The sequence below is a fragment of the Argentina silus genome, assembly GCF_951799395.1.
Source record: "Argentina silus genome assembly, chromosome: 11".
In the NCBI taxonomy this organism is placed as follows: Eukaryota; Metazoa; Chordata; class Actinopteri; order Argentiniformes; family Argentinidae; genus Argentina; species Argentina silus.
The window spans coordinates 20,502,499-20,526,818 of record NC_139665.1 but is presented as its reverse complement, the minus strand read 5'-3'; the positions used below and the strand labels follow the sequence as shown (position 1 = coordinate 20,526,818).

General features: G+C 44.7%; 2 protein-coding genes across 5 annotated transcripts; both read right to left on the bottom strand.

Annotated features, from left to right (window-relative positions):
* Positions 1 to 154: 154 nt before the first annotated feature.
* On the bottom strand, positions 155 to 5,132 carry pef1 (penta-EF-hand domain containing 1). 2 transcript variants are annotated; one of them, XM_083680819.1, is made up of 5 exons: positions 4,955 to 5,132; positions 3,846 to 4,257; positions 2,742 to 2,897; positions 1,842 to 1,985; positions 155 to 1,652 (listed from the first exon to the last, which is right to left on the bottom strand). In XM_083680819.1, exons 1-5 carry the CDS (start codon positions 4,973 to 4,975, stop codon positions 1,420 to 1,422), a joined length of 966 nt encoding a protein of 321 aa, XP_083536945.1. In that variant the 5' UTR covers positions 4,976 to 5,132; the 3' UTR covers positions 155 to 1,419. The 2 variants fall into 2 exon arrangements, with proteins under 2 accessions (XP_083536945.1, XP_083536946.1); XM_083680820.1 differs by having other exon boundaries at positions 4,107 to 4,257; positions 4,955 to 5,131.
* A 419-nt stretch (positions 5,133 to 5,551) lies between these two features.
* On the bottom strand, positions 5,552 to 10,351 carry gjb9b (gap junction protein beta 9b). 3 transcript variants are annotated; one of them, XM_083680324.1, is made up of 3 exons: positions 10,244 to 10,351; positions 7,401 to 7,821; positions 5,552 to 7,079 (listed from the first exon to the last, which is right to left on the bottom strand). In XM_083680324.1, exons 2-3 carry the CDS (start codon positions 7,788 to 7,790, stop codon positions 6,645 to 6,647), a joined length of 825 nt encoding a protein of 274 aa, XP_083536450.1. In that variant the 5' UTR covers positions 7,791 to 7,821; positions 10,244 to 10,351; the 3' UTR covers positions 5,552 to 6,644. The 3 variants fall into 3 exon arrangements, with proteins under 3 accessions (XP_083536450.1, XP_083536449.1, XP_083536448.1); XM_083680323.1 differs by having other exon boundaries at positions 10,192 to 10,250; XM_083680322.1 differs by lacking the exon at positions 10,244 to 10,351 and having other exon boundaries at positions 7,401 to 10,125.
* Positions 10,352 to 24,320: the final 13,969 nt, after the last annotated feature.

The window sequence follows — 24,320 nt, the reverse complement described above, 5'->3', positions numbered from 1 at the left end:
GATGAGCATATTAGAAGTGATCAATCAAGTGAAAACACTAAACTGAAAGCCGGTGTTATTTAATAATTGACTTATAGAACACTCTGGCTAGAGGCGAGCTCTCAACATAATGCAAAACATGTTAGCTTGAGCATCCATGGAAGCAAGCAAGGCATGATTTCAAAACTTTATTTGATGTCAAGTATGGCACTCAAAATACATAAGAAATAATCATTAAGTCTATCCAAATTATAAAACAATGTTGGCCCTGAATAAAAAGATCCCATGATTGAAGTGTAGTCTAACTGGCTGTGGAATGGTGATTATAATGAACAATCATGACAATTACAATCCTGAGACTAGTATGTGTCATAGGTCTTCAGGCTTTGAGGCTCATCATCTCATCCTATTTGAATTAGTTCTCAAGCGGTCGACTCACTTCTTAGTTGAATATTGTGTAAATAGAGAAATCATAAGCTTTTAGGCCCAACGTCTATACAATGCTGAGATCACAACTATATTTTAGCCTAGGCCTACACCGAACAGGGTGGAATGCTCTTGCTTGAAGCTGGTGTTAAATAGTAGTTGCCTTGGTGTCTTGAAAGGACATTATGTCCTTAAGAGAGTATGGTGCTTTGTCTGTTTTGTTATGATGAGTCACATAATGCAAGGCATGTACTGTATATGCAGGTATGCAATAGTGTATGGAAGTGCAAGTTACCGCTATACACTGCAAGCGATTGACACAATACATGAGGTTCAAATGGCACGTCAAAGTTCCACCATGTATTATCAAGCCCTTGTAGCTCGCACAATAAGGCTGTATGTGAGCCTGTTTAGAGGGTATTGCTTTCATTTGAACACAATAGCGAAGCACAGGCTGTCTACTGCAGTCAAACACCAGTCTTTTGTAATACCAGGAAGAGAGAGACCTATCATCTCCATTGCGTCTGTCCCTCCTTTCCACTCTTCCACTCTTTCTCAGTCCTTGCTTTTCACTTCATCTTGTGTTGAAGGGGGGGATGTAGGTGTCAGGTGCATGGTCTCCCCATACTGGGCCCATCCCCTCGTCTCTCATAAGCATCCAATCACAGCAGACACTTGTCCCAGGCACAGTGACATCCACAGATGTCCAGATGTCACATGTTCCTAAAGTATGTGCACTCCTTTGTTCCAGCCAAGCTTTAACATGCCTGATTCAAATAATATAAACTACGAGTATGGGTTGAATCAAGTGTGTTAGTGACTGGATGAAACAAGAGCTTGCACACTTACACTTCCACACTTCCACGCACACACACACAGCTACCCTCCAAAACCAGAGTTGTCCACCACAGCGTTATAACCCCAGCCACCGACAGGACATCACGGGGAGGTCAGTATGTCTGGGACATGGGTGTGTGTCTGCTGCAGCTGGATGCTCCTGGCAAGAGGCTCAGCTCACATGAGCCTACTGACGGCGCTGGTGAGGAAGTCCTCGTAGTTCATGCGTATGTTTCCTGTCCTGGCGGTGTCCTTCTCCCTGAAGGCCTGGGTCATGCTCTGGAGCTGCGTGCACACCTGGATGAACCTATCCAGCTGCATGGTGCCTGGGCGCCCAGCCTGTGTCGCAAACCGAGCTGCCAGTGTCTCTGTGAACTGGGGGCTCAGGTTGTACCCCATTTGGGATAGGGCTGGGGGAGGGGAGATGAGAGAGTAGAGAGAGAGAGATTTGAAAAAAATAATACAATTGCTGAGATGGATAGGTCTGTATTGTATACTATTGTAGTAATCATGACTTCCATCCAAGGAGTGATTCTTTCGCTCGCTCGCACGCACGCACGCACGCACGCACGCACGCACGCACACACACACACACACACCTTGGTGTAGCTCTGTGCCATTGATGGACCCTGAGCGGTCACGGTCATACTGTTGGAACAGGACTTTCCACTGCTGCATGAACGTCCACAGCGCTGAGAACCCAAACATGTCGATACGACCCGACCTGGTCTTGTCAAACATGTCTGCAGTTTAAAAAAAAAAAAAAAGAAAAGAAAAAAAAAAACAGAGACAGAAAACAAACAAATGAATGCATCCAGGTCTCAGATCTGTGAATCTTCCATTGACAACATTGCACGTTTGATAAACGCACAGAACGCAAGCTAGGGATTCCTCTGCTGCCGTCAATAAAAAAAACTACAAAAAAAAAAAAAAAAAAAACTACAAAAAATAAACCTTTATGAAAGTTCCTGAAATTCAATTCAAAACACAGTATGTGAGGAATCTATAAAATGAGTCTATGACCAATAGACCCGTTCAGGAGAGCAGCATAGGTTGTCAATACCAACCCTTGTTGAAATCCCCCTTGCATTCCTTCATAGCAATTAGATTCACAGGGGGAATGACTGGCACTATTCATGAAACTCATTCACTGCTTTTAACAACTAAAATGAGATATGTGTGACCTTTACACACTGAATCTGAAATGTAGCCAATGTCATCATGATGATGCTGTTTAGGTGTGATAAGCATTCATATGAAAGCCTTTGGTTCCTCCCAATGCTTATCCAATAGGGCGTCAACTGTCAGAGTTTTCTCTCTCTCTCTCTCTCTCTCCCTCCCTCGTCTTTCCCTTATTCCGATGTACATCTCTATCCTACTCACTCCATCCCTCCTTTTAAATCCCTGATCATCATTATCTCCCCTCCTCCTTCATCTGTGTCCCCCCCCCCTACAACGCCACCCCCTCTGCCTCTCTCTTCTCTCTTTCTGTGACTCACTGATCATCATGAGGCAGGTCTCATCGTTGAAGGCTGACCAGTTGGAGTTGACTAGGGCTTGCTTCAGCTCCTTCAGGGTGATGGAGCCACTGCGGTCACTGTCCACCGTCAGGAACCACTGGTAGGCCTCTGGGTTCACCCCGGGGGGGACATTACCTGTGGAGGCGGAAGGGGAGGGAGAGAGGGCAGAGAAGAGGAGAAAGGAAGGAGACACTTTAGGAACAGTTATTTAGCATGAGACACATTCACCACGTCTAAGCTTTTGTTGGGGTGGGTGTTCCTGTGTCATCATCTCTTAGCAGACTGAGGCCTGAAGACAAGATGAGAGCGTTAAGCGTTGAGAAAAGGTAGATGACTGAGAAACACAATGGGAGAGAGAGAATGTGAAACGAGATGAGGGAAGATTGAGGGATGAGTTTTACAGGAGGAAAGGGAGGGAGCAGATGACAGACTCTAAACACACACCCCAAACTCTCTTTTTTACTCTCTCTCTCTCTCTCTCTCTCACACACACACACACACACACACACACACACAGTATTACTGGAGTCATCACTCCACCAGTGTAATCCTGCTGAGGGCCACACACTGAGCCCTGTCTCTACATGACTGACTCAGCCAAGCATAGAGACGTGAGTCACTCTCCCTATCAATCATCCCCAGAGAGAGAAAGAGAGACAGAGTGAGAGAGTATGATGTTGCAATTTTCATGAGAGAGAAAACCAAAGCTGACACGTCCCTTCAGTGAAGGGAACCCTTGTTGTAATATACAAAAACACACATGCGCAAGCACACACACACACACGCGCACACACACACACACACACACACACACACACACACACACACACACACACACACAAATCTGTGAAGCCTAACTCAGAGTTACAGTGTGTCATCAACATAGAACAGACCTGGTGAAGAGGTCTGTTAGGAAGCAGTTCTGCTGTAGGGGATCAACAATGTATTAAACTGCATAAGGGACACACTTGATGAGGGTAAAGTAATGAGTATGTTGCAATGTAATTTCTGAGTGAATACCATGTACTGATTTACCAAAGCAAAACGTATTAATAACAAACACTTGTATTTCAATCCATTCACCTGCTGGAGCCTGCTGTCCATAGGGCCCTCCCTGGGGCTGTCCTCCATAACCCCCATAGGGACCACCAGGGGCCTGTCCCCCTCCATATTGGGCTCCTGGGGCTCCCCCAGGCCCTGGTCCATACTGGCCCCCCTGTCCTGGAGCTCCATAACCCCCATAGGGCCCTCCTGGTGCTGCTCCACCAGCATACTGCCCACTAGGTGGAGCAGCCGCACCTCCGTATGGGGCATACCCTGAAGGAGCTGAGCCTCCGTACTGACCTGGAGGCGCAGAGGGGGGAGCAGACGCCCCATAATGACCACCTCCATGAAGCGCAGAGGGACCTCCAGGTGGAGCGCCACCCCCATAGGGAGCACCTGGGGGTAGATGTTGACGGGGGAAGTTGCCCCCCCCTGGTCCTCCGGGATAACCCTAGAGAGAGGGTGAAGTTCACACAGTTACTATGATAAACAGCACTATGATAAGTGCACAACATACAGGGTAGCCTGGGTGTCTGCCTGTTTTCGACAGGAGTTTATTCCAAGCAACTAATGTTAATCAACTAACCAATTTTCCTCAGTATGGAGACGACTGCATTTCTGTATTTATTTCAACCCCCACTAACATTGCTCATACTTTCGATTTCACTTTCACATAGACACCTGAGACCAGTAATACAGTTGAAATGATAATGTGAAGCACCTAATACAGCATTTATAACCTCGTCTTACAGCCATAGGGCTGCTAACCCTAACCGTTTTAAACTGACACCAGACAGTAGCCTGGAATCTGTTTTATTGTACAAGCCACTAGCCGACAGACATCTCTAGTGGTACAAGCATTGACTTGATCGCTGCCATATTGGCAACAATGTTTCCCTGTGCGATATCAGATTAACATTGTCTCATAACGTTGTAACTACCCGAGCTACTGTAGCTGTTAGCCGATGTAACTTTTGTAGCAGCCTAGATATCAAAACTGCGCTTGAACTCCTTTCCACCGTCTATCGCTTTGACACACCCAGTAAAAGAAACATCCTAGATGATTAAAAACGCATTTCAGTGAAGAACTATAATAGCCTATTGTATAAAATAATTATTCAACCCGGAAGCGGTTGAAGACTATTTACCTGGCCGTAGTGGAAACTCATTTCGAAAAGAAGTTGAGCGTCGACCTCGCCGTACAGAACATATGTTCAACCCCGCCTTCTCGACGTGGAATGGAACATTTCCCCGTCCTTCAAAACCGCACCCACCACCGACACTGCTGATTCGACGAGGAAATGGAACAAATGATGACGACGGAACTAATGAGTCATACCCCTAGAAGAACCAAAAAAAAGAAAAAATAAGCGCCGAAACCACCATCAATTAGATATACCGAACACCTAAAGCAAAATACATCATCCAATTGAGTGAACTCCTCAGCTGTTTATCCATATCAGAAACTCTGCATTTGATAGGAAGCCATATGTAGGAAGTTACAACACGTGTGTGTGTGTGTGTGTGTGTGTGTGTGTATGTGTGTGCGTTCAGCCTATATCTGTCTGTTTGTGTGCAATCTTTTTCCTCCCCATTCAATGAGCAGTTGGGGTGTGTCAGCAAACATACTTTGTGAGGAAAACAAATGTGGCTATCATAATACTGATGTCTAATGATGCATTGGTTATTGTCTAATTAGTGCATACACAAATATCATGTTCAAGTTACAAAGGATACAACATGGGTGAACTTCAACAACTTTATGATAGAGAACAATAAATAGAAAATGTATAATACAAGTACAGTCATTTAAAAAGCCAACTGCAGGTTGATACTTCTTTTCATGTCATTGACGGGGAGCTCTATCAGGAAGTGCATATGGAGAAATTATCCAAGTATATTCTGCTTTATCATGTTTATTCATTAGGGGGCAGTGTTTACCTTTCAGAAAGTTAACAAGGTACCCCTTCATTTTAAAGCCTGGTATTAGGCAGGTACAATACTTACTTAGAAAGTACTGGGTGTTATTACTTAACTAACTGTATATTAATATATATTAAAGGGGTACCTTGTTAACACTTGCTTCTTCTTTTTGATTCACTGACACAAGTAGGACTATGTGCCATTGAGTACCAGGAAGTAGAGGTAAGTACCAGAAAGGACACCTTGTTACCACATAGTTTCAGTAAATACTGGATAAATACTTGGTAACTGTATATTAATAACACTCACTTCTTCTTTTTGATTCACTGACACAAGTAGGACTATGTGCCATTGAGTACCAGGAAGTAGAGGTAAGTACCAGAAAGGACACCTTGTTACCACATAGTTTCAGTAAATACTGGATAAATACTAGCTGAAACAGAGCTATAAAATGAAGAATTGCCAGTAAGAACAATATCCGAAGTAAGCCTATCTCAATGTTTGTAAAGGCAGATAAGTCAGTTTGGTTAAAATATACGATATGACAACATATTGTACATTATTATGTACAATGAATACACCGGCAACATAACCTATTGTATTAACATTAACATGCAGATACACACTCACTACATTTGATGTAGCCAAGTTCAAAACTTGTGTTTGTGTTCACTCCCAGTCATTCTGTGTTATCTTGATAAAAAGGACCGGTTAGACAGCAGTCTCATAGACAGTCAGTTAGTATGCTGGTGATTGGAGGAGATTGGAGTTGAATAGGCATTTTGTACAGGTAGGTGGTGTAAATCTCCAAAACAAAGTCTCCAACATTTTCACTGTATGCTGTCTTTCAACCTGAGATGGCAGAGCTCTACTCCACTCAGTCACCCAACTTCACCTCAGCCATGTGACCTATTATTACTTCTTCTCTGTTGGCACCCTGTCTGCTTTGAAATTGTTGAGGTTCTGAATGGAGGCCGTGTTGGTTGGGTCCTCCCTGACTGATGACCTTGATCTGAACTCTGACCTCGACGAGGCTAACGGCGTTAATTCGTGAGTCTCAACAAGCATCCTCATCTCTGCTTCCTTCTTCCTTCGGATGAGCTTCTGGATGCGCTTGCAGATGAGGTAGATCATCTCACAGATGCACATGAGGATGCAGGCTGCGGAGGAGACAACCATGAATATGGTGAAGATCTTTTTCTCGGTGGGGCGGGAGATGAAGCAGTCGACTGTGTTGGGGCAGGGTTCAAGGGAACACTTAGAGAGGCGCGGCATGTCGTAGCCATCGTAGACGTAGTACAGGATGTAAAGGAAGCCTGCGTCGAAGCCCGCCTTGAATATCAGGCTCACCTAGGGTAAGATAACAAAGGATTAGACACAGAGAGAATGCCATGCAAACAACCATAAGACGGAACAACTGTACACCTTGGAGCCAAGTGATTTTATTGACTTCAATGGTTTTGAGGACCTAGGACAACTAGAAGGAGATAACTGAGTATCACCATGAACTGTTTCATCTCACTCTTGGTTTACCAGATCAATTGACTAAGAGGACACTTTACGATGACATTCCTGGTATTGTTTTAATGTTGCTTGTATTTTCAATCTTATTATGGTGTTCGATACATTGGTCCATGATTTTGAAGTTGCTCAATTGTATTGTGATCTCACCAGGTATGTCCACCACAGACCCCCGCGCTTCTTCCCTGGGTTGGCGTACAGGTGTGAGCCCTTGTGTGAAGCCGTGTACTGCGTGTCCTTCTTCTCCCGGTACTTGACGTGCCCCACTACCATGAGGGACGGGCAGGTGACGAAGATGAGCTGCAGCGCCCACAGGCGGATGTGGGAGATGGGGAAGATGTGGTCGTAGCATACGTTGTTGCAGCCGGGCTGGGCTGTGTTGCAGACAAAGTCCTTACTCTCGTCACCCCACACGCGCTGGGCGGCCACCACGAACACCATGACCCGGAAGACGAAGACCATGGAGAGCCAGACACGGCCGAAGACGGTGGAGTACTTGTTTACCCCACTGAGCAGGGCCTCCAATGCAGACCAGTTCATATCTGCGTAGTATGGGAACGACCACCTGCCACTAAAAAAAAAGAGCAAAAACAGAGCAGTTGAGCAGTGAATTTGTATTCTTAATTTAATTCTCATTAGATTTACCCCCACTCAAGTTCGGTAAACAAATAGAAATATTTTAAACATATACTCTGTAAAAATGTATTTATTGCCCAACAGGACTTGGACTTGGACTTAAAGTGTGACCTTTTCCCTGGGACCTTTTATTGTATGCATGTATCTTTACTCAATATATTGTGTATTATTATTCAACAGCCATTCACACCCAAACGATGATGTCATCATAAGGCCCCTATTGAACCGAATGTCATGCTGTGTATCATTTAACCCAGCACCTGGGTTGCTGTGTCTCTCTCTCAATCCCAGCTGATCAGTATTTACCCGGCATATCGTTCTCTTTACCAACTCATTACACATCACAAGTGAGTCATCACTGGGGGCTCCCCATTCAATAAAGACAAACAATATACTCCACTCTATTAGATGCCTGTTTGAACAGGGGGCCTGCACAGCCAGCCATTGTCATATCCATAATACCAGATATCAATTGAATTCTTTGTTCTTCAAAGACTGGTTAAGGAGAGCCTTTTGATTCATGAATACAAAGCGAGGGCCAATAGTACCATGGGAACTGGACTGAAATTGAGTAGTGCCAAAATATCAACCTGTGGATTCAATTGTTTTAGAGGGCAAAAGGAACAGCAAGTTCATCAGTGAACTGTGTCTGTGTGTGTGCGTCTGTGTGTGTGCAAACGATTGTGTCTGCCTGAATTTGTCTGTGTGTTTTCACGCACTTCTGTGTGACTGTGTGTGTGTGTGTGGGGAGGGGGGAGCCTTAATTGAAAGTGAAAGTGCAGTGGGGATCTCCAGTCTGAGATGAGACCCTCTGTGTGTTCCATAATTCTACTTTTATTTGACAGGAAGTTTTAGTTTGGCATTCAGCAGACTGTAGGGAAAGATCTTTAAAATCAAGTTTAAACATAACAGCATGTTTAGACGTTTTTTAATACAACAAAAGGGGTGCATTTTTAGTGCATATAGTTTCTACATTCTGTTCAGTTTTGAACTGAACATAACTTTATTTTTAACATTCAGGTCTCATTCTCACAGGCTAGACTGTGCCTGACAAGAACCAATGGATGTGAAAGGAAGATAGGGCAGGAATAGTCTATAGGAAAGAGAACAACTCAGAAGTGGTAAGATGTACCATATAGATTCATCGTATGGGATGGACTCCATTTTGTGTTTGCTTTTAATTTCAAACAATTAGGCCTAGTTTGCTTTCAACAAAGAGCGATATTTAGCTCTGTCACACCAGAGGATTTCAGGCACGCACACACACACACACACACACACACACACACACACACACACACACACACACAAGGAGAACGAGGAGCAGAGAGTCAGTGTGTCTCTGAGTGTCTGTGAGACAGGAGGGTAAACCATGATTTGTTGTCCTATGTTGTCTTGTTTGTGTCTAGACAGAACTGCTACCTTCACTACCGACAACAATGTGTCCCGTCTGTCTCCTTGGTGTGTGTTTGTGTCTCTGTTTGTTGTGACAGAAAAGACTGATTCATCCTCCTCTCTCCACTAAAGCAATAAACCAAAGCCTACATGTGTTCTCACAATGAACCCGCAGTGATGTGCATACTTGCATCTGGATGCTCAAAGCATCCATTATATGCTGGGCTTCTATATGGTGGAATTCAGCCCACAGCCAAATGAATCATTCATCAGATTGTATTTAATGACACCGATACCAGTTAAAATGACCTGAATCAAAGAAATGAAAAACTTTCTTTCATCTTTGGACATGTTTCCCATGGAAAGGAGATCTCAAAGGGATAATATGAATAAATAAAGGATGTATTGCATATGATATGGTTCTTTCTCTCAACAGTTTTGAATTCCCAATTAGCTCATATTTCAGAGCGAGTTTCTGTGTCTATGACTTGCCCTACAGGTTCAGCTTGCTCAAATACCATTTTAACCACCTAGCCCAGCAACTGTGAGTCAACCTATTTACAATACATCTCAAGATCTCGAGGCTTTCTCTTTCTCTCTCTCTCTCTCTCTCTCTCTCTCTCTCTGAGTAAAAGCACTGAATCATAGTACGTTATGCCAGCCATGTACCCTTGAAGTTATGTGCGTGTTTCAGATATATATCATTCTCATACTATATATTACCCTTTATCCTTTATAAGCCAATCATGGCTTTGTGGCATTCAAGTTCTGCATCATCCTTGTCACTTTAGACCTTTTGTGTCTTTTTTGTTCATGGAAAACAACAGCCACACACACACATTGTTTTTAACTTAGAACACAGATGTCTATGAAATATTCAAGACAAATTGAGAAATGAGCAGTGTCTTACCTGGCTGAGAGGCACAGCTGCTCTGAGTTACTGGCAGGCTTAACTGACTTACCTGTATGGCCTTGGGCGTGAGTTTTAGGGTGAGGAGCACCTGAGTCTGTAGACGGATCTGGGATGATGGGTGGAATGTCCAACACACCTCTCCACGACAGACTTGTTTGGCAACCTTGGGACAAAAGCAAATCTACCGTAAGGCATTCAGAGAGAGGGGGAGGGAGGGAGAGAGAGAGAGAGAGAGAGAGAGAGAGAGAGAGAGAGACACTGACACCCACACACACCTACACACATGCACACACACACACACACACACACACACACACACACACACACACACACACACACACACACACACCTTTTTCCACAAACCACTCACTACACAGTATTGCCTAGGGAAGTCCCAGCAAAGCTAGTACACACTGTGTAAGATGATATGCAAACGACCAGGATGACCGATCCTGGAACCGATGCAAATCATTGCATTTGAATGCATGTTGGTTGCTTGTGTGTATCTGTAAGTGTGTTCATGCTGATTCCAGGTGCTTAGCCCCGTACTTTTTCACTTGTTCTTTTAAATGGAAGGACATTTCTAACACGAAGCCAGAGAATCAATGTGATGTTCAAATATGTTCCGTTTAATTTCAGTCTGACATGCATAGCACCTCTTCCCTTGTCATTGTCTCAGAGCACAAAGAGATTAAGCCAGGCAGCCGTCACACAGAACTCTGGCTAGGATTGCCCTTGGGCACTGATCTGAGACTGACATTAGATCAGTGTAGGAGAAATCTGATCCTACTCCCTGCAGAGAAGAGAGGTTGACAAACATAACTGTCAACTGAGATGTGGCTTTACGACAAGGACATTCCCAAGCATTCCTGGGAAGGGGGGGCGTGTATTTGAGTTGAACATTTCCAGTTTGTGTTGACGTGTGTTTCAAGGTGACATACCAACACACTCCCTCTCTCTATACCCCCCCCCCCACACCCACACACACCCACACACCCACACACCCACACACACACACACACACACACACACACACAACACACACACACACACACACACACACACACACACACATCCTTCTCACCCATCTGCACTTATGTGGAAGAACTGGACAACAAGTATGAGCAAATGCCTTCTAGGTGTCCTTCATATTGTTCTCACCTTATCCCGTGTTGTCAGATCAGAGCGGATGAAGCGAAGGAGAAGAGAATAGGAAGCTATGACACGTATTTCATGTGACTCAAGCTCTCTCATGGACTCGCATCATGTTTTTCTAAAGCGTCATGGGACCTGTGGTACCGGTGTTGAATATAGGTCTGTGATGGAGACGATTTGTCTTTTTATTCCCATGTCTCAGAGATTCTGAGAATTCCAACGGCTTTGTAAGCATGAAAGGAGTGACTCACCGTCTCTTCTTCTCAGTCTCTCCCTGGTTTCTTGTCAATGTCTTTCTATCTGTCTCCTCCCATCATTCTGTCAACACTTCTCTCTTTCTTCTTTGTTGAATGGTGAATAAATATCCCCTCAGGCAAGTTTCAGACTGGCCTGTCAATTGGGAAAACAAGTGAAACTTTGTAATTGTGATCTTTTAAATTGTGATTTAATTTGCAAGAGAAAAGGTAAGAGGGAAAAAGAAAGCCAGTGAAAGAGAGGGAGAAAGACGTTGAAAAAAGGAGGGGGAAAGGTATATAGATAGAGAAAGATGGAAAGTAAGAGGGAAAAAGCAAGAAGAGAGGAACAGGCGAGATGGAAAGATAACATTTTATCTCGCCCTCAGTGTAATGTCATAGGCTGACCTTTAGAGGGGGATGACGTTCCACCATTTCACCCTGTATTCTGTGAGTGGACTGGTAGAGAATAGAGAAGGATTGGACCTGTGTAAGGTCTTTTCTCCCGCAGAGGCAGAATCACAGACCATAATCATACTCCTAATAGTATCAGGGAGAATTAACATGAATTAACCATGGGACATCAGATGAGAGAGAGAGAGAGAGAGAGAGAGAAAGGCACATTTGTTTAGCCCCAATGTTGATTCACATGATCACATTACTCCAGTACTTATGTCTTTGCACTGGCTTCCGATTAAAAGCACAAACTGACTTTCAAATTCTATTATTAGCCTATAAAGGGTTCCACGGACTCGCTCCGTTGTATCTCGCTGACCTCCTTCAGCCGTACAACCCTTCAAGTGAGCTTCGTTCACAAGATACAGGGAGATTAGTCGTTCCCAGAATATCTAAGACTATGGCAGGGAGCAGAGCATTTTGCTACAGAGCGCCCCATCTCTAGAATAATCATTCGATTCATGTTAGGGAGTCAGATTCAGGTTGGTACGTATTGGGGGTGGGGGTGGGGGGGGTGGGGGGGGCAGCGGGCTGCTGCCTGGGGTGATTTCGAGTCCTTTTTCCCTTTCAGTTGTGGGTGGGCTGTCCCAGTACAGGGGTTTAGGTTGGCTGAGACCTCTGCTGAAGGCCCTCTCAGTGCAGGGGTTTAGATTGACTGGGGCCTCTGCTGAAGGCCCTCCCAGTACAGGGGTTTAGATTGGCTGGGGCCTCTGCTGAAGGCCCTCCCAGTACAGGGGTTTAGGTTGGCTGGGGCCTCTGCTGAAGGCCCTCCCAGTACAGGGGTTTAGGTTGGCTGGGGCCTCTGCTGAAGGCCCTCCCAGTGCAGGCGTGCGGCCCAGTGCCATACTGGCTGGAATGGTTTTAGTGTTGGCTCTGGGTGATTATGGGCTCTTGCTGCTGCCCCCCCTTACCCCCCTGATGTCCCTCTCGGGGGCCAGCCTGTGATGGACCCGGGGTAAGCAGGCGCTGGAAGTGTCCTTTAGATGTCCTTTAGATGTCCCTTAGATGTGCCTGGGGGCCTCAGGCCATCTGCTTTTATGCTGATTAGCTCCTACTGTTTAATGTATCCGATTTTCAGTTTTCCACAGTCTATACTCTTGTGTTCTTCCTGTAATCTTCCTCTTTCTACTTATTTGTCCGAGGGGCTCTGAAAAAACCAGACTCCAGTTCCTGAAATCTTCCTGGGTCTACTCTGACTTTGAGGCAATTGTCTTTGTAAAAAGCGCTACGCAAATACATTTCATTGATTGATTGAAAAGAAGGGAAGTCAAATCCACTTTCATGTAAGCATGCATCCATCCTATCGAGCCGTACTTGCAATATACGGACACATCCCTCCCTACGACCATGGATGGAGACCTGACTGTCCGGGTGGGGTCACCGAAACGAACGTCCCCCAATGTGTGTTGTGACAGGGCTGTGTCTCTCCCGCCACAGTGGATGATGTCAACGCATCCCCTCCAGGAGGTCACTGTCATGTCCAATCCTCACAGTGGGTTACACTCTCACTCCTGCTGCCCTGCGTCCTGGAGAAGCAAACTTGTCAAAGGGCTTGAAGAGGAACTGATGGTGAGCATTATCCTCCCCTTACGGACAAAACACACATGCACACACACACACTGCACACACACACTGCAATTAATTGGTTTTGTTGGTCGATTTGCAAAGGGATGTTTTAATTATTTCTCCGAAATATTTATTTTCCACCAAATTATTCCAATTATATGATTCTATAACAGGAGAGTGTCCCCTCTCTGAATGCTGTGGACAATATCTGGATATTTTGTTATTTTAGCATCTACGTCATCAGGGAACAAAACAAAACTGAAGAATGTTTCCTCTCAGTTCAACCTTAAACTCTCCCCTCTCTTATTTGACACTAATCTCCCAGCATGCATCATTCAACAGGGCAACCCCCTGAACCTCCAAACCCCCAGTCAATTCCTGCCAATCAGAAACAGGCTCTGTAATTACCATGGCGATTGGAGCGACACGCTCAGTAGAGTCAGGTGATTAGGGAGTCTGAGAGTGTCGACACTCTAACAGGTAGGGAGGGAGGTAGGGAAGGAGGGGAGAGAAAGAGAAGAGAGAGAGAGAGACAGAGAGAGAGAGGGCAGGCATACTAAGAAGAAAGGTGATTAGAGTTTCTCACTCTGTTCTCTCTTATAGGTATAATGGAGGGAGGGATAGAGGGAGGTGAGAGAGAGAGAAGAGAGAGGGATAGAGAGAGAGAGAGAGACAGAGAGAGAGAGAGAGAAAGAGAGAGAGAGAGAAAGAGAGAGAGACAGAGAGAGAGAGAGAGAGAGAGAGAGAGAGAGAAAGAGAGGGAGAAGGGGGTACTAAGAAGAAAGAAAGTGGCGGGAGGGATAGAGGGAGGGCACGATGGGGGCATGGGAGGGAGGAGTAAGGGGAGAGAAGGGGTTGAGGGGAATAATGATACAGAAGAAGCTGGGGAGAAAGACACATGAGAAGAAACTACAGTTTGGGAAGGGGAAAGCAGGAGAGGGAGGACAGGGAGAAAGAGGAGAGGAAAAGGAGTATGAAGAGGATGGTAAAGGAATACAGTAGAGAGAGAAATGGGACTTCTTTTGTAGCTTGATGAGACCTGCTCTCAGCCGATGTCCATATCCTTCTCACTGAACCAACCAACGAGGCAGCTCTGTCATCCACACGTGTGTAAATACCAGATTGTTCACACATGGAGGATTTATGACACACATAGCCTCCCCTTCATGTCTGAATGAGACACCCAATCGCCTGCTCAGTCATGAGTCATGAGACTGGCATTCACACTGTTCCTAATGAGCAAACAGAGGGGAAAGGGATCAGTCTCCAATGTATACAAGCATTTCCTTAAAGCCTATTACTCACTGTGAGCTAGGATAAAGGTATGGAACACAGACTTCCATGGCCAGGTTTTATACATCGGCAAAATCTCTTGAGGAACGTAACCTTGGCATCTTGTAATCCGAGAGGGGGGAGTACAACCCTGAGAGGGAGGGAGGGAGGGAGGGAGAGAAGGAAGGAGGGAGGGAGGGAGGGAAGCAGGGAGGAAGAGAGGGAGCCCCTATTACTAACTACATGATATGGTTCTTTCTGTATTTATTGATTGGTACATGCACAGACTGATGGCTGTTTATGCTGTATGCCAGGGATGTCTTTATTTTCAGAATGAAATCCATTTGATTCATTGAAAATGTGTAAATATGCAAAGAGAACATCCCCCAAAACAAAAACAATAAAAATACCTGGTCACAAAAGACAGCGAAAAGAAACAAACAATCAACATACAGTATGCATTTGGTCAGACACACACACAAATGCACACGCACACACACACACACACACACACACACACACACACACACACACACACACACACACACACACACACACACACACACACACACACACACACACACACACACACACACACACACACACACACACACGCACACGCACACAAAGCCCCAAACTTAATCACTATCCTAAGTCTCAAGTGATTGACAAATTACAAACAAGTCGATGGAGAAGAAGGAGAGGTGGAGTGTCTGTTCTATTCTAATTCCACCTCTCCCTTTCTCTGTCTGCGCCGCCAGCGTGAGGATGGGACCACAATGAAATTACTTACATTGTGTGTGTGTGTGTGTGTGTATGTGCGTGTGTGTGTGTGTGCGTGCGTGCGTGTGTGTATGTATGTGTGTGTGTGTGTGTGTGTGTGTGTGCGTGCATGCGTGCGTATGTGTGTGTGAGTATAAAGTGTACTGTATTAGCCTGTTTGTGCTGGATGAGTGGATCTTTTATACTTTTATTCAAATGGACTGTACAAAGGGCAGTGCAGGTTAATGGAATAGCAGTTTTGCAGAATTAATTATAGATTGCTGTGTTTGTATCCTTTACCTGAACAATACTCATTGCATCCTATCATTCTATGACTACTTTTGCCCTAATTGAATTGTGCCTTAATGTCGATGTTGTCTTGCATCAATGTGTGTTTACCACCTCCACTTTCTGTCTGTCAGGACAACACACAAACACACACACACACACACACACACACACACACACACACACACACACACACACACACACACACACACATACAAAAGTGATTACCAAGGTGAGAAGGAAGGAGAAAATAAGTACTTTGTCTCCACTCAACTTTTCTGCCGGCAAACAATCAATGATGGGCTAGTGGCAATTGAGTTACAATCATTTGGTGTTTTTCAACGATGTCGTCTGTTCTCCGATGAGGTTTGATGGGACAGGAGGGGAATTGAATTAGCCTTAGTCACAGAGAGAGAACGGCACCTGAGAGCTTTAGCTATTCAATAAACCGCCTTTCATTCAGTCCCCCGCTCCTTCTCTTCCTCCCTTTCGCTAACTCACTTTCTCCGGGCGTGTATTAAATGCTTTGCTTCTCCGAGACAAGGGACAATGGAGAGGTCAACGACAGAGGCTTGGGGTCTACGACCTAGAACTAGCTTCCTCAGTTAGTCACCATTTCAGAAAGAGTTTTCTGATAGTGTTTATTATTAGACGTCCTTCAACGTTTTACTTAGGGTTTGATTACATTTGGGTGCAGTTCATAATGGGACCGGTTCGATGAACCACAATCACATGATGAGCGACAAAGATGAGCCAATGAGGTTTGTGGTTTATATAGTAAGATGAAGTTGATCATGTGTCATTATAAGTTGGATGAAGTTTGGTCACATATATGTATGTGTTAGTGTATGCGTGTGTCCATGTGTTTTCTTTGCATAATATACGTGTGTTTACTGCAGTCACTTGGAGGATGAGTGTGTACAAATGTGTGTGTATGAGTTGTGTGCATATGGGTAGTGTGTGTACAGGCTACTCTGGACAGTCAGTCCTTCACCCTGCTCCAGTCTGTTGAGGTAATGAAGATCAATGAGAGGGAGGATGGAGGTGGGCTGGGATCCAGGTTCTGTCTCCCTGTTTTGGGCCAAAGCCTTATCGATCCCTCCCTGCTCTGCTCTGCCAGCATCTGATAAAGGGCCACACACGCACACGCAATCGCACACGCACGCTCCCATCACACAGTTGCACTTTTTATATAACATAACCTTAAAAACATAAAGGAAAATATAGTGCTCAGTTGTCATCATTGTCAAGAAAAGCTCTGGGGCTAGCTGTTTTTCGCTCTGGTCCTGACGCCTGGGACTGGGAATTTTGCTACAAAGGGCTTTTTGTGTGTTTTTTTTTTTTTTTTTTTTTACTTTGTTTCCTTTGTACACAATGCCCATAGAGACAGATTTGTTTTTGTCAAGTCAGTCAGACTCCACTCCTAAGTAGAACTTGCCATACAGAGGGGACCAAAGTAAAATGTTTCAAACTTAACAGAAGCCACTCGTTTTTTTTTCACACAAGCTAAAAGCTTAACCGTAGTATCAAAAAGAAATGCATGAACCTGTAACAAACCCTAAAGCCAGCCTTCCTCCTTCGCTAAGCTGACAAATCCCTCAAGTTTCAGCACTTAGCAGCAGAATCGAGCGTTAGCCTCGGTTAGCCCTGCAGCTGTGGCCTGGAAGGAGAGCTAACTGATATGGAGCATAGCAGAGTGTTAGCGCTGTGTATGAATCTGCTGAGACAGGGCCACGTTCTGGGCCTGAGAGCGCTGCTGGGGCGTTGCTTGAAGTGGTGGAGAGAGGCCTGCAAAGTGAATGTGGCATGTTGTTCATGGCCTGTGGCTACAGTTTAGTGTTTAGGGGATAGAGGGGTGGGGTTTAGATGCTGTGTGTGTGTGTGTGTGTGTGTGTGTGTGTGTGTGTGTGTGTGTGTGTGTGTGTGTGTGTGTGTGTGTGTGTGTGTGTTGCTCAAAAGAGACACACACATTTTTCTTCGGAGGGCTTTGGGAAAAGGAAAACTGTAAAGGAGCAAGTTTGTTGGAAATCTGCCTCCACTGGCCACCGCAACAAAATTCTGTTTGAATTTCGAACATCCCTCCCTAATAATAATATAACCAAAACTGAAATGGACTTGCAGTGTCGGACATTAGCTGTTTCTTGAATGCACTCACCATTCAAAGAGGCAGCCACCAGACACAGAAAGGTGAAAATCTGTGAGTGCACTTCCCTAGGACACCCCTGGCAGTAAGAACATGTTTTGACCGAACGTCGGGTAGGACACTCCATTTTAGAGAGTGTTTTATTCTGAAACCAAAATAGCGTTCCTGAAGGAAATATTTCATTCAAGGGATCTCATTCCCTGATCGCTACCGATTAAACAGAGTCATTACAACCATCAGGGAAGCTTTTCTAAAGCTCAAAGCTCAATCCTGGACCTTTTTGTCTGAGCCTATTAGCCAAAATGGACATCTTTCTCCTTAGCTCCAGAATACATGCCATCATTGTTAAGCTGTGCTGAACAATCAGATAACCTCTATGAGTACATATCCTATGTATACTCTAAAGACACATGATTCTCTCTAAACTCCTATTAAAATCAATGTGGTGAACATTCATCTCAATGAGAAACAGCTTGAAAATTAGATAAGCTTATTTCCCAGATGGATATCTTCTGCTTTTTTGGGGGTAATTCAAGTGGTCTGTGAATGCCAGGACCTGAGTCATTCATCCTCACTGAGTACCATTTCATTAAGCATAGTCCAGTAGACAAGCAAAACAAAAAAATACCATATTGTTTACCTTTTTAGCTTTTAAGCGTCCATCAACATAAAACCCGAAGGCCCTTAGATGCTGATCTGAGACCAGTTTAGAAATGTTCCCACAAAGGTGAAGGTTAGGATAGGAGGAGAGTAAGTTGCTCCCAGATCTGAACTACCAGGCAACTTCTACACACACCCACATTGCTTTACTAAGGACTAGAAATTAGCGGGAGGCTAATGTTAATTCTATGTGAACTCCACCAACTGTTTGTTAATGTGGAACATCAATTGGATTAATTGGCCTAATTAGTGATCTTAGATAGATCTTAGATAGAAGATAGGTTTGGATGGTTTGTTGCTTGCATGCTGGATTGCTACTTTTTTGTTACTCTGAGCATGCATTAGTTTGGTCTTTGGTCTTTGGTGTGTGTGTGTGTGTGTGTGTGTGTTTGTGTGATAAGAGAGTGAAAGTCTCGAGGCCTGATCCGCAGCTTCAGGCTAGCGTTAGCCTACGCCACCCCCTGTTTGCCTCTTCCTTTGCCAGGGACACTCATTTGTTGTGTCAGACATTTTTTTCTCTTTCGCCTGACTCTTTGTGAGCAATGAAGACAGGAGGTAGACCATGGGCATCTCCAACATTAAAACCAGTATAGAAGCATCTTTTCTCTTTTCCCTATTTCTCTCTATTATCCTCTCTTCTGTGCCTCATTTCTCTTATCTCTGTAGTTCAACATCTCCCGCAGGGGTTGCTGAGGGAGGCAGAGTGTCTGAGGGAATGGATGTGAGGTGGGTGGGAGAGACAGGAGACAGTTGTCACCCACCCTGAAACATGTGAATCACACATTAGACACCCCCCAGGGCCTCCGTTATACCCATCAAACCTCTCAATCCAGTTAGGTGATGGGGGGCCGGTGTCAAAAACGCCCACATGAAAAAAATACCACCTGTCTCTTTTCTCTCTCTCTCTCTCTCTGGTTACACACAGACACACACACACACACACACACACACACGTATGCGCACGCACACACATGCACACCCACACGCAAGCCCACAACCACACGCACACACGCACACACACGCACACACACACACAGTACCAAAGGAATGCTAGCAAACAATGCTTGAGTGTGTCTGTGACTTCAGATTACCATTCTTCTGACATCCACCTCAAAACTCCTCCCCTACCCCCCCCCCCTCCGACACATGCACACAGCCACACACGCATCCAGCCTGCACCCCAGTGTCATGCACCACTTCTCAGTGCAGCGATGGTGTTATGCATTTTTATGCTGCGCCGGGGCCTCAGTCTAAATAGGGGTGTCACGGGTGCAGGGCTCGGTAACCTTGTGCTATATTGTCTCAGGGCTGGAAAGTAGGTTTTATTCCAGCCTGTAGATGAGATAAGCCGCTGTCAGGAATGGAGGACTTTCTACCTCTGAGCTGCTGCTCTTGCTGCAGGGTTATTGCAGTATAGAGGGACCCACATTCTCTCTCTCTCTCTTTCTCTCCCTCTCGTCTTTTTCTCGCCCCCTCTCTCTCTCTCTCTCTCTCTCGCACTCTCTCTGTCTATCTATCTAGCTGTTTCTCCTCTCTACCCTCATCTCTCAGTCACCCTCTATCCACGTCTCAAACCACTTCATACACACATATCTCTCTCTCTCTTTTTTTTTTTTTTTCTCTCTCTCTCTGTCCTTGTCAGTGGAGTGAAGGATGAGATGCCTTCAGGGTGTAGCTGCTGTAGCCCCCCTGCTACGTGCCCAGGGTAAGCTCTGTAAGTATGTGTGTGTGTGTTTGTGTGTGTGATTATGTTTATAATTGTGTATGATGAATTGTGATGCATGGTGTGCGTTTGCTTTTGGGTCAAAAGATGCAAAGGCAGACCCACCTTTATAATAATGTGATATGTGAGAATAGCTTATCATGCAAACATGTTGTTATATGTTATATGATAACATGTGTACCGTATGTGCAATGGCATGTGTGTGTGTGTGTGCACGTATGTGAGTGTGTCAGTGAGCATGCATAACCCCTACCTTACCGTCTATCACAGTGATGCATTACCTTACACCATGCCATGGAATCATCCATTCCCATTCCCCATTATAAACCATGACCAGTGTGCCGTCCCATATCCTCTCCATCAGCCCCCCTGTCCACTCGCTGTCTGCCCCACCTGAGCCCTTGTCCCCTGGGGTCACATCTGGTGACAGGGCCCTTGTTGGATAGATATGGCTGCAGCTGTATGTTGACATTTTACCTCCAAGTGCCCCCTGCTGCCAGGGTGGCCGGCCATAAATCGGCCCAGGCTGAGGTGCAGCAGGCTGGGGGCGATAAGAGGAAGCGAGTGGGTAATTGCACGGTGCCAGGGTCACGTTCGGACCTGTCCGTTCTATCACAAACACACACACACACACACACACACACACACACACACACACACACACACACAAACATACACACACATACACACACATACATACACATACACATACACCACTCTTGCTCCTGTACCTGCCCCCGTTCCATTTTAACTTGTGCTACTCACATTAACTTGATTCGACAAGGGCTTGTTACTCTGCAACTGAATGTGTCCATTAGTAATGCATTGACTGTTGTCGCTGTGCACAGTGAAAATGGGAGATGTGTGGTAGTCATTGAACGAGAGAGAGAGAGAGAGAGAGAGAGAGAGAGAGAGAGAGAGAGAGAGAGAGAGAGAGAGCGATAGAGAGAGAGAGAGAGAGAAAGAGAGGGGGGGAGGTCTAAAAAGACACTGAAAGGGAAAATGCACTGAAATGATCACAAATGGCTTTGGCCCAGACTTGCAAAAAAGAAAAAAATAATGCTCCATAGAAAATTATCCTGCCCCCATAAATATTATGAGGCTAAATTAATTGAACATTATATCTTGATCAAAGCTACAAGCGATACAGTAAAGCCATCCTCGCCCACTCAAACCAACATGTCAAGATAAAGCCATATATTGGAAAAATCTCTCCCAGGCAAAAAAAGGTCACCATTTTAATTACCTTCATTGCCTCTCGTATAGTATATAAATCATTAAGCCTTTCCTCGATTTCAATGCAGAAAAAATCTACTTAATTAAAGCTTTTATGAATCTGTCAACATCTCAAATGTTCCCATGCAGCGGATACATGTGTGGATTGCCATGCTGTATAGAGGGTAGTAGGAGTGTGTTTGTGTGCATTTTTGTCACATTTTCTGTCACATCATATTTGTATTGCCTCATTAACCCATAGTAATCATAAATCACTGACTTACCTGTGTACAAACATATAGCTTGTCCTGTTAACATATTTTACTGCATAACATCCTATCGCATGATTCTCTTCCCAACAGCCAAATTAGCAGAATAACACATTACTCTGCAGCAGATAACAAGTTACGCCCCTGGACAGGGCACACAAAGGGCAGTAATTAATGCAAAAGCACATCAGCCGTCGCTGATACTGATCACACATGCCGTGCTTATTTATTTACCGCAGGTGATTTGTAGATCACTGATTAACGCACTGATCAAACGCAGAGACTGTCTTGAGGTTGTGCTTTTCCCCGTCAGTTTGTGGATGTAAGTGGAGACTTTACATTCGTTCACAAAATACATGACCGCATCTTACAAAAAAACGAAAACTAATATTTCTGAAAAAATGTAGCAAAAGTTCTGAATGAATTCCATCAAGCCTTGGAGTTTCACTTGATTCTGCCAATTTCAGTGCTGACTGTAACTCTTCAAGTGAAATTGATTGCCTAAACTGTTCTGAATCATTGGCTGTTCTGAATAGAGGCCCATTTAACTGTTGAAATACCCAAACATGGTATTCTGAGATTTGTTAGCCTCCCTCAAGACCTGCAGACAAAGTACTCTTGCTAAAGGTGCCAAAAGCTCCATTTGGGAGATGAGAGAGACTTGTGTTACCTTGAGAGAAGAACCCCAGTTGAACCTCAATCATGTCTTGTACTGTGTTTAATTTAGACTCATTATAATACAGATGGAATATATCTGCATGTGGGTCGCTGTTGACTTTAACTGGAGTGGACAACTCTGTGTTGTCCTCATTTCCTTCACAGCTAGTAGATGAAGTAGCGTTGAATACATCCCACTTGATGCTTTTCACTACACAGTGTCAGTCTTGGTCCTGTGGTTCACATTATACTGTGATGTGGACTGTGCGTCACTAGTCTTATTTATAAAAAAAACAATAATGAAAGGGATACGTGTTTTGAAAGGTGCCCACGTCAGTCTCATCTGTAAGAGGTCAGGGTACTTTAATGACAATCCTATGTGTTTGCACTTGCCTGATTAATCACAGGATAGGTGTGTGTGTGTGTGTGTGTGTGTGTGTGTGTCGTGTAACCATACCTCCAAATCACGTCTCCTTTGGAGGTCTGGAGAATTTTAAGATTAGCCAATCTGGCTTGGATTGAACTGGACGGAGCGATGGGAGAATGTGCTTGCAATTTCATTGGATGTCACATTCCAAGAACCCTCCTCCCACATGCCCGTAAAAGGGTTGTTTGTTGTTACGTGTGTCATCTTTTCTGACCAGGTAGGACTATTTTGCAGAGAGTTGTTGCCTATGTTACCTTGCAATATTTAAGAAAATGGAAGTTAGCCTGAAAAACTCAGGCTAAGTTCAAATGGGTTTCCACCCTTTTGGAGCTACTTTCTGCAAAGGATTTCCTCAGGCTTTCTCCCTATACACAGACTACGCGCTGCACGCAGGGCCCCCAACTGCTAGTGGGCTGGAGTGAAAAAAACGTTTTTGTTTTTTTCTTTTTTGGGGGAAGTATAGTAAATGTGTTGATTGTCACTCAGAAACTTCCTTTTGAGCAATTCCCCATATAAAACAAACAAACAAACAAACATTTGGCTCTTTTAAAAACCGGCACTGCCTGTACAATGTGTGTGTGTGTGTGTGTGTGTGTGTGTGTGTGTGTGACTAACTGGAGCTCGTTGAGGGGCTGTGAATGGCCTTCCTTCGACACCCACGCTTTCCTCCTCTCCTCCATCTGCCTCTGTTGCCATGATACATCACTGATATGATCCCTTGCTTCTTCACCTCTCTCTCTATTCTCCACTCACCTCACCCTTTCTCTCCTCCACTTGCCTCCCTTCCTCACACTCTATTCTTGACTTCTGTCCCTCCCTACCATAGCTCATATCCCTCATATCCCTGCCTCAGTCTTTATATCAATCCTTTAAATGTCCCTTATTTCTATACCTGTCTCCTTCCCTCACTCTCTTTCTCTCACTCTGTCTATCTCTCTTTTCTGTAGCCCTTTCATAAAATCTGTAGCTTTATCTTCACCTCTTGATGTCTCTATGTGGCTCATCCTTTATTTCATTTTTGGAGGTTTACCTATTTACTGAGGTCCTCCAGTAAGTGTTTGTCTCCATACTACACCTTCTCCTTCGTCCCTGTGTCACTGTATCATGGCAGTAGCAATGTGGCTTCAGTGTAATACAAACTCTAACCACAAGGAGTCACTGTGTAGACCATGGTTTTATGTACAGTAGTAACATGGCACTTATTACAGTGGTGGTCTATTTAACCTTATAATTTCTTTCATACAGCCATGATAAATTCTAAGGACATGAGGAAACACTTCTGTGGTTGTAAGGTAAATCC

Bases quoted from the DNA above. Each gene is read 5' to 3' on its own strand.
- pef1 (XM_083680819.1), bottom strand. From the start codon at position 4,975: ATGAGTTTCCACTACGGCCAG. The intron at 2,898-3,845 runs GTGAATGGATTG...CCGCCTCCACAG, and splicing joins TGGACAGCAGGCTCCAGCAG to GTAATGTCCCCCCCGGGGTG. The intron at 1,653-1,841 runs GTGTGTGTGTGT...CCCCTCCCCCAG, and splicing joins TGGCACAGAGCTACACCAAG to CCCTATCCCAAATGGGGTAC.
- gjb9b (XM_083680322.1), bottom strand. From the start codon at position 7,886: ATGAGAATTAAATTAAGAATACAAATTCACTGCTCAACTGCTCTGTTT. The intron at 7,080-7,400 runs GTGAGATCACAA...ATCTTACCCTAG, and splicing joins GTCTGTGGTGGACATACCTG to GTGAGCCTGATATTCAAGGC.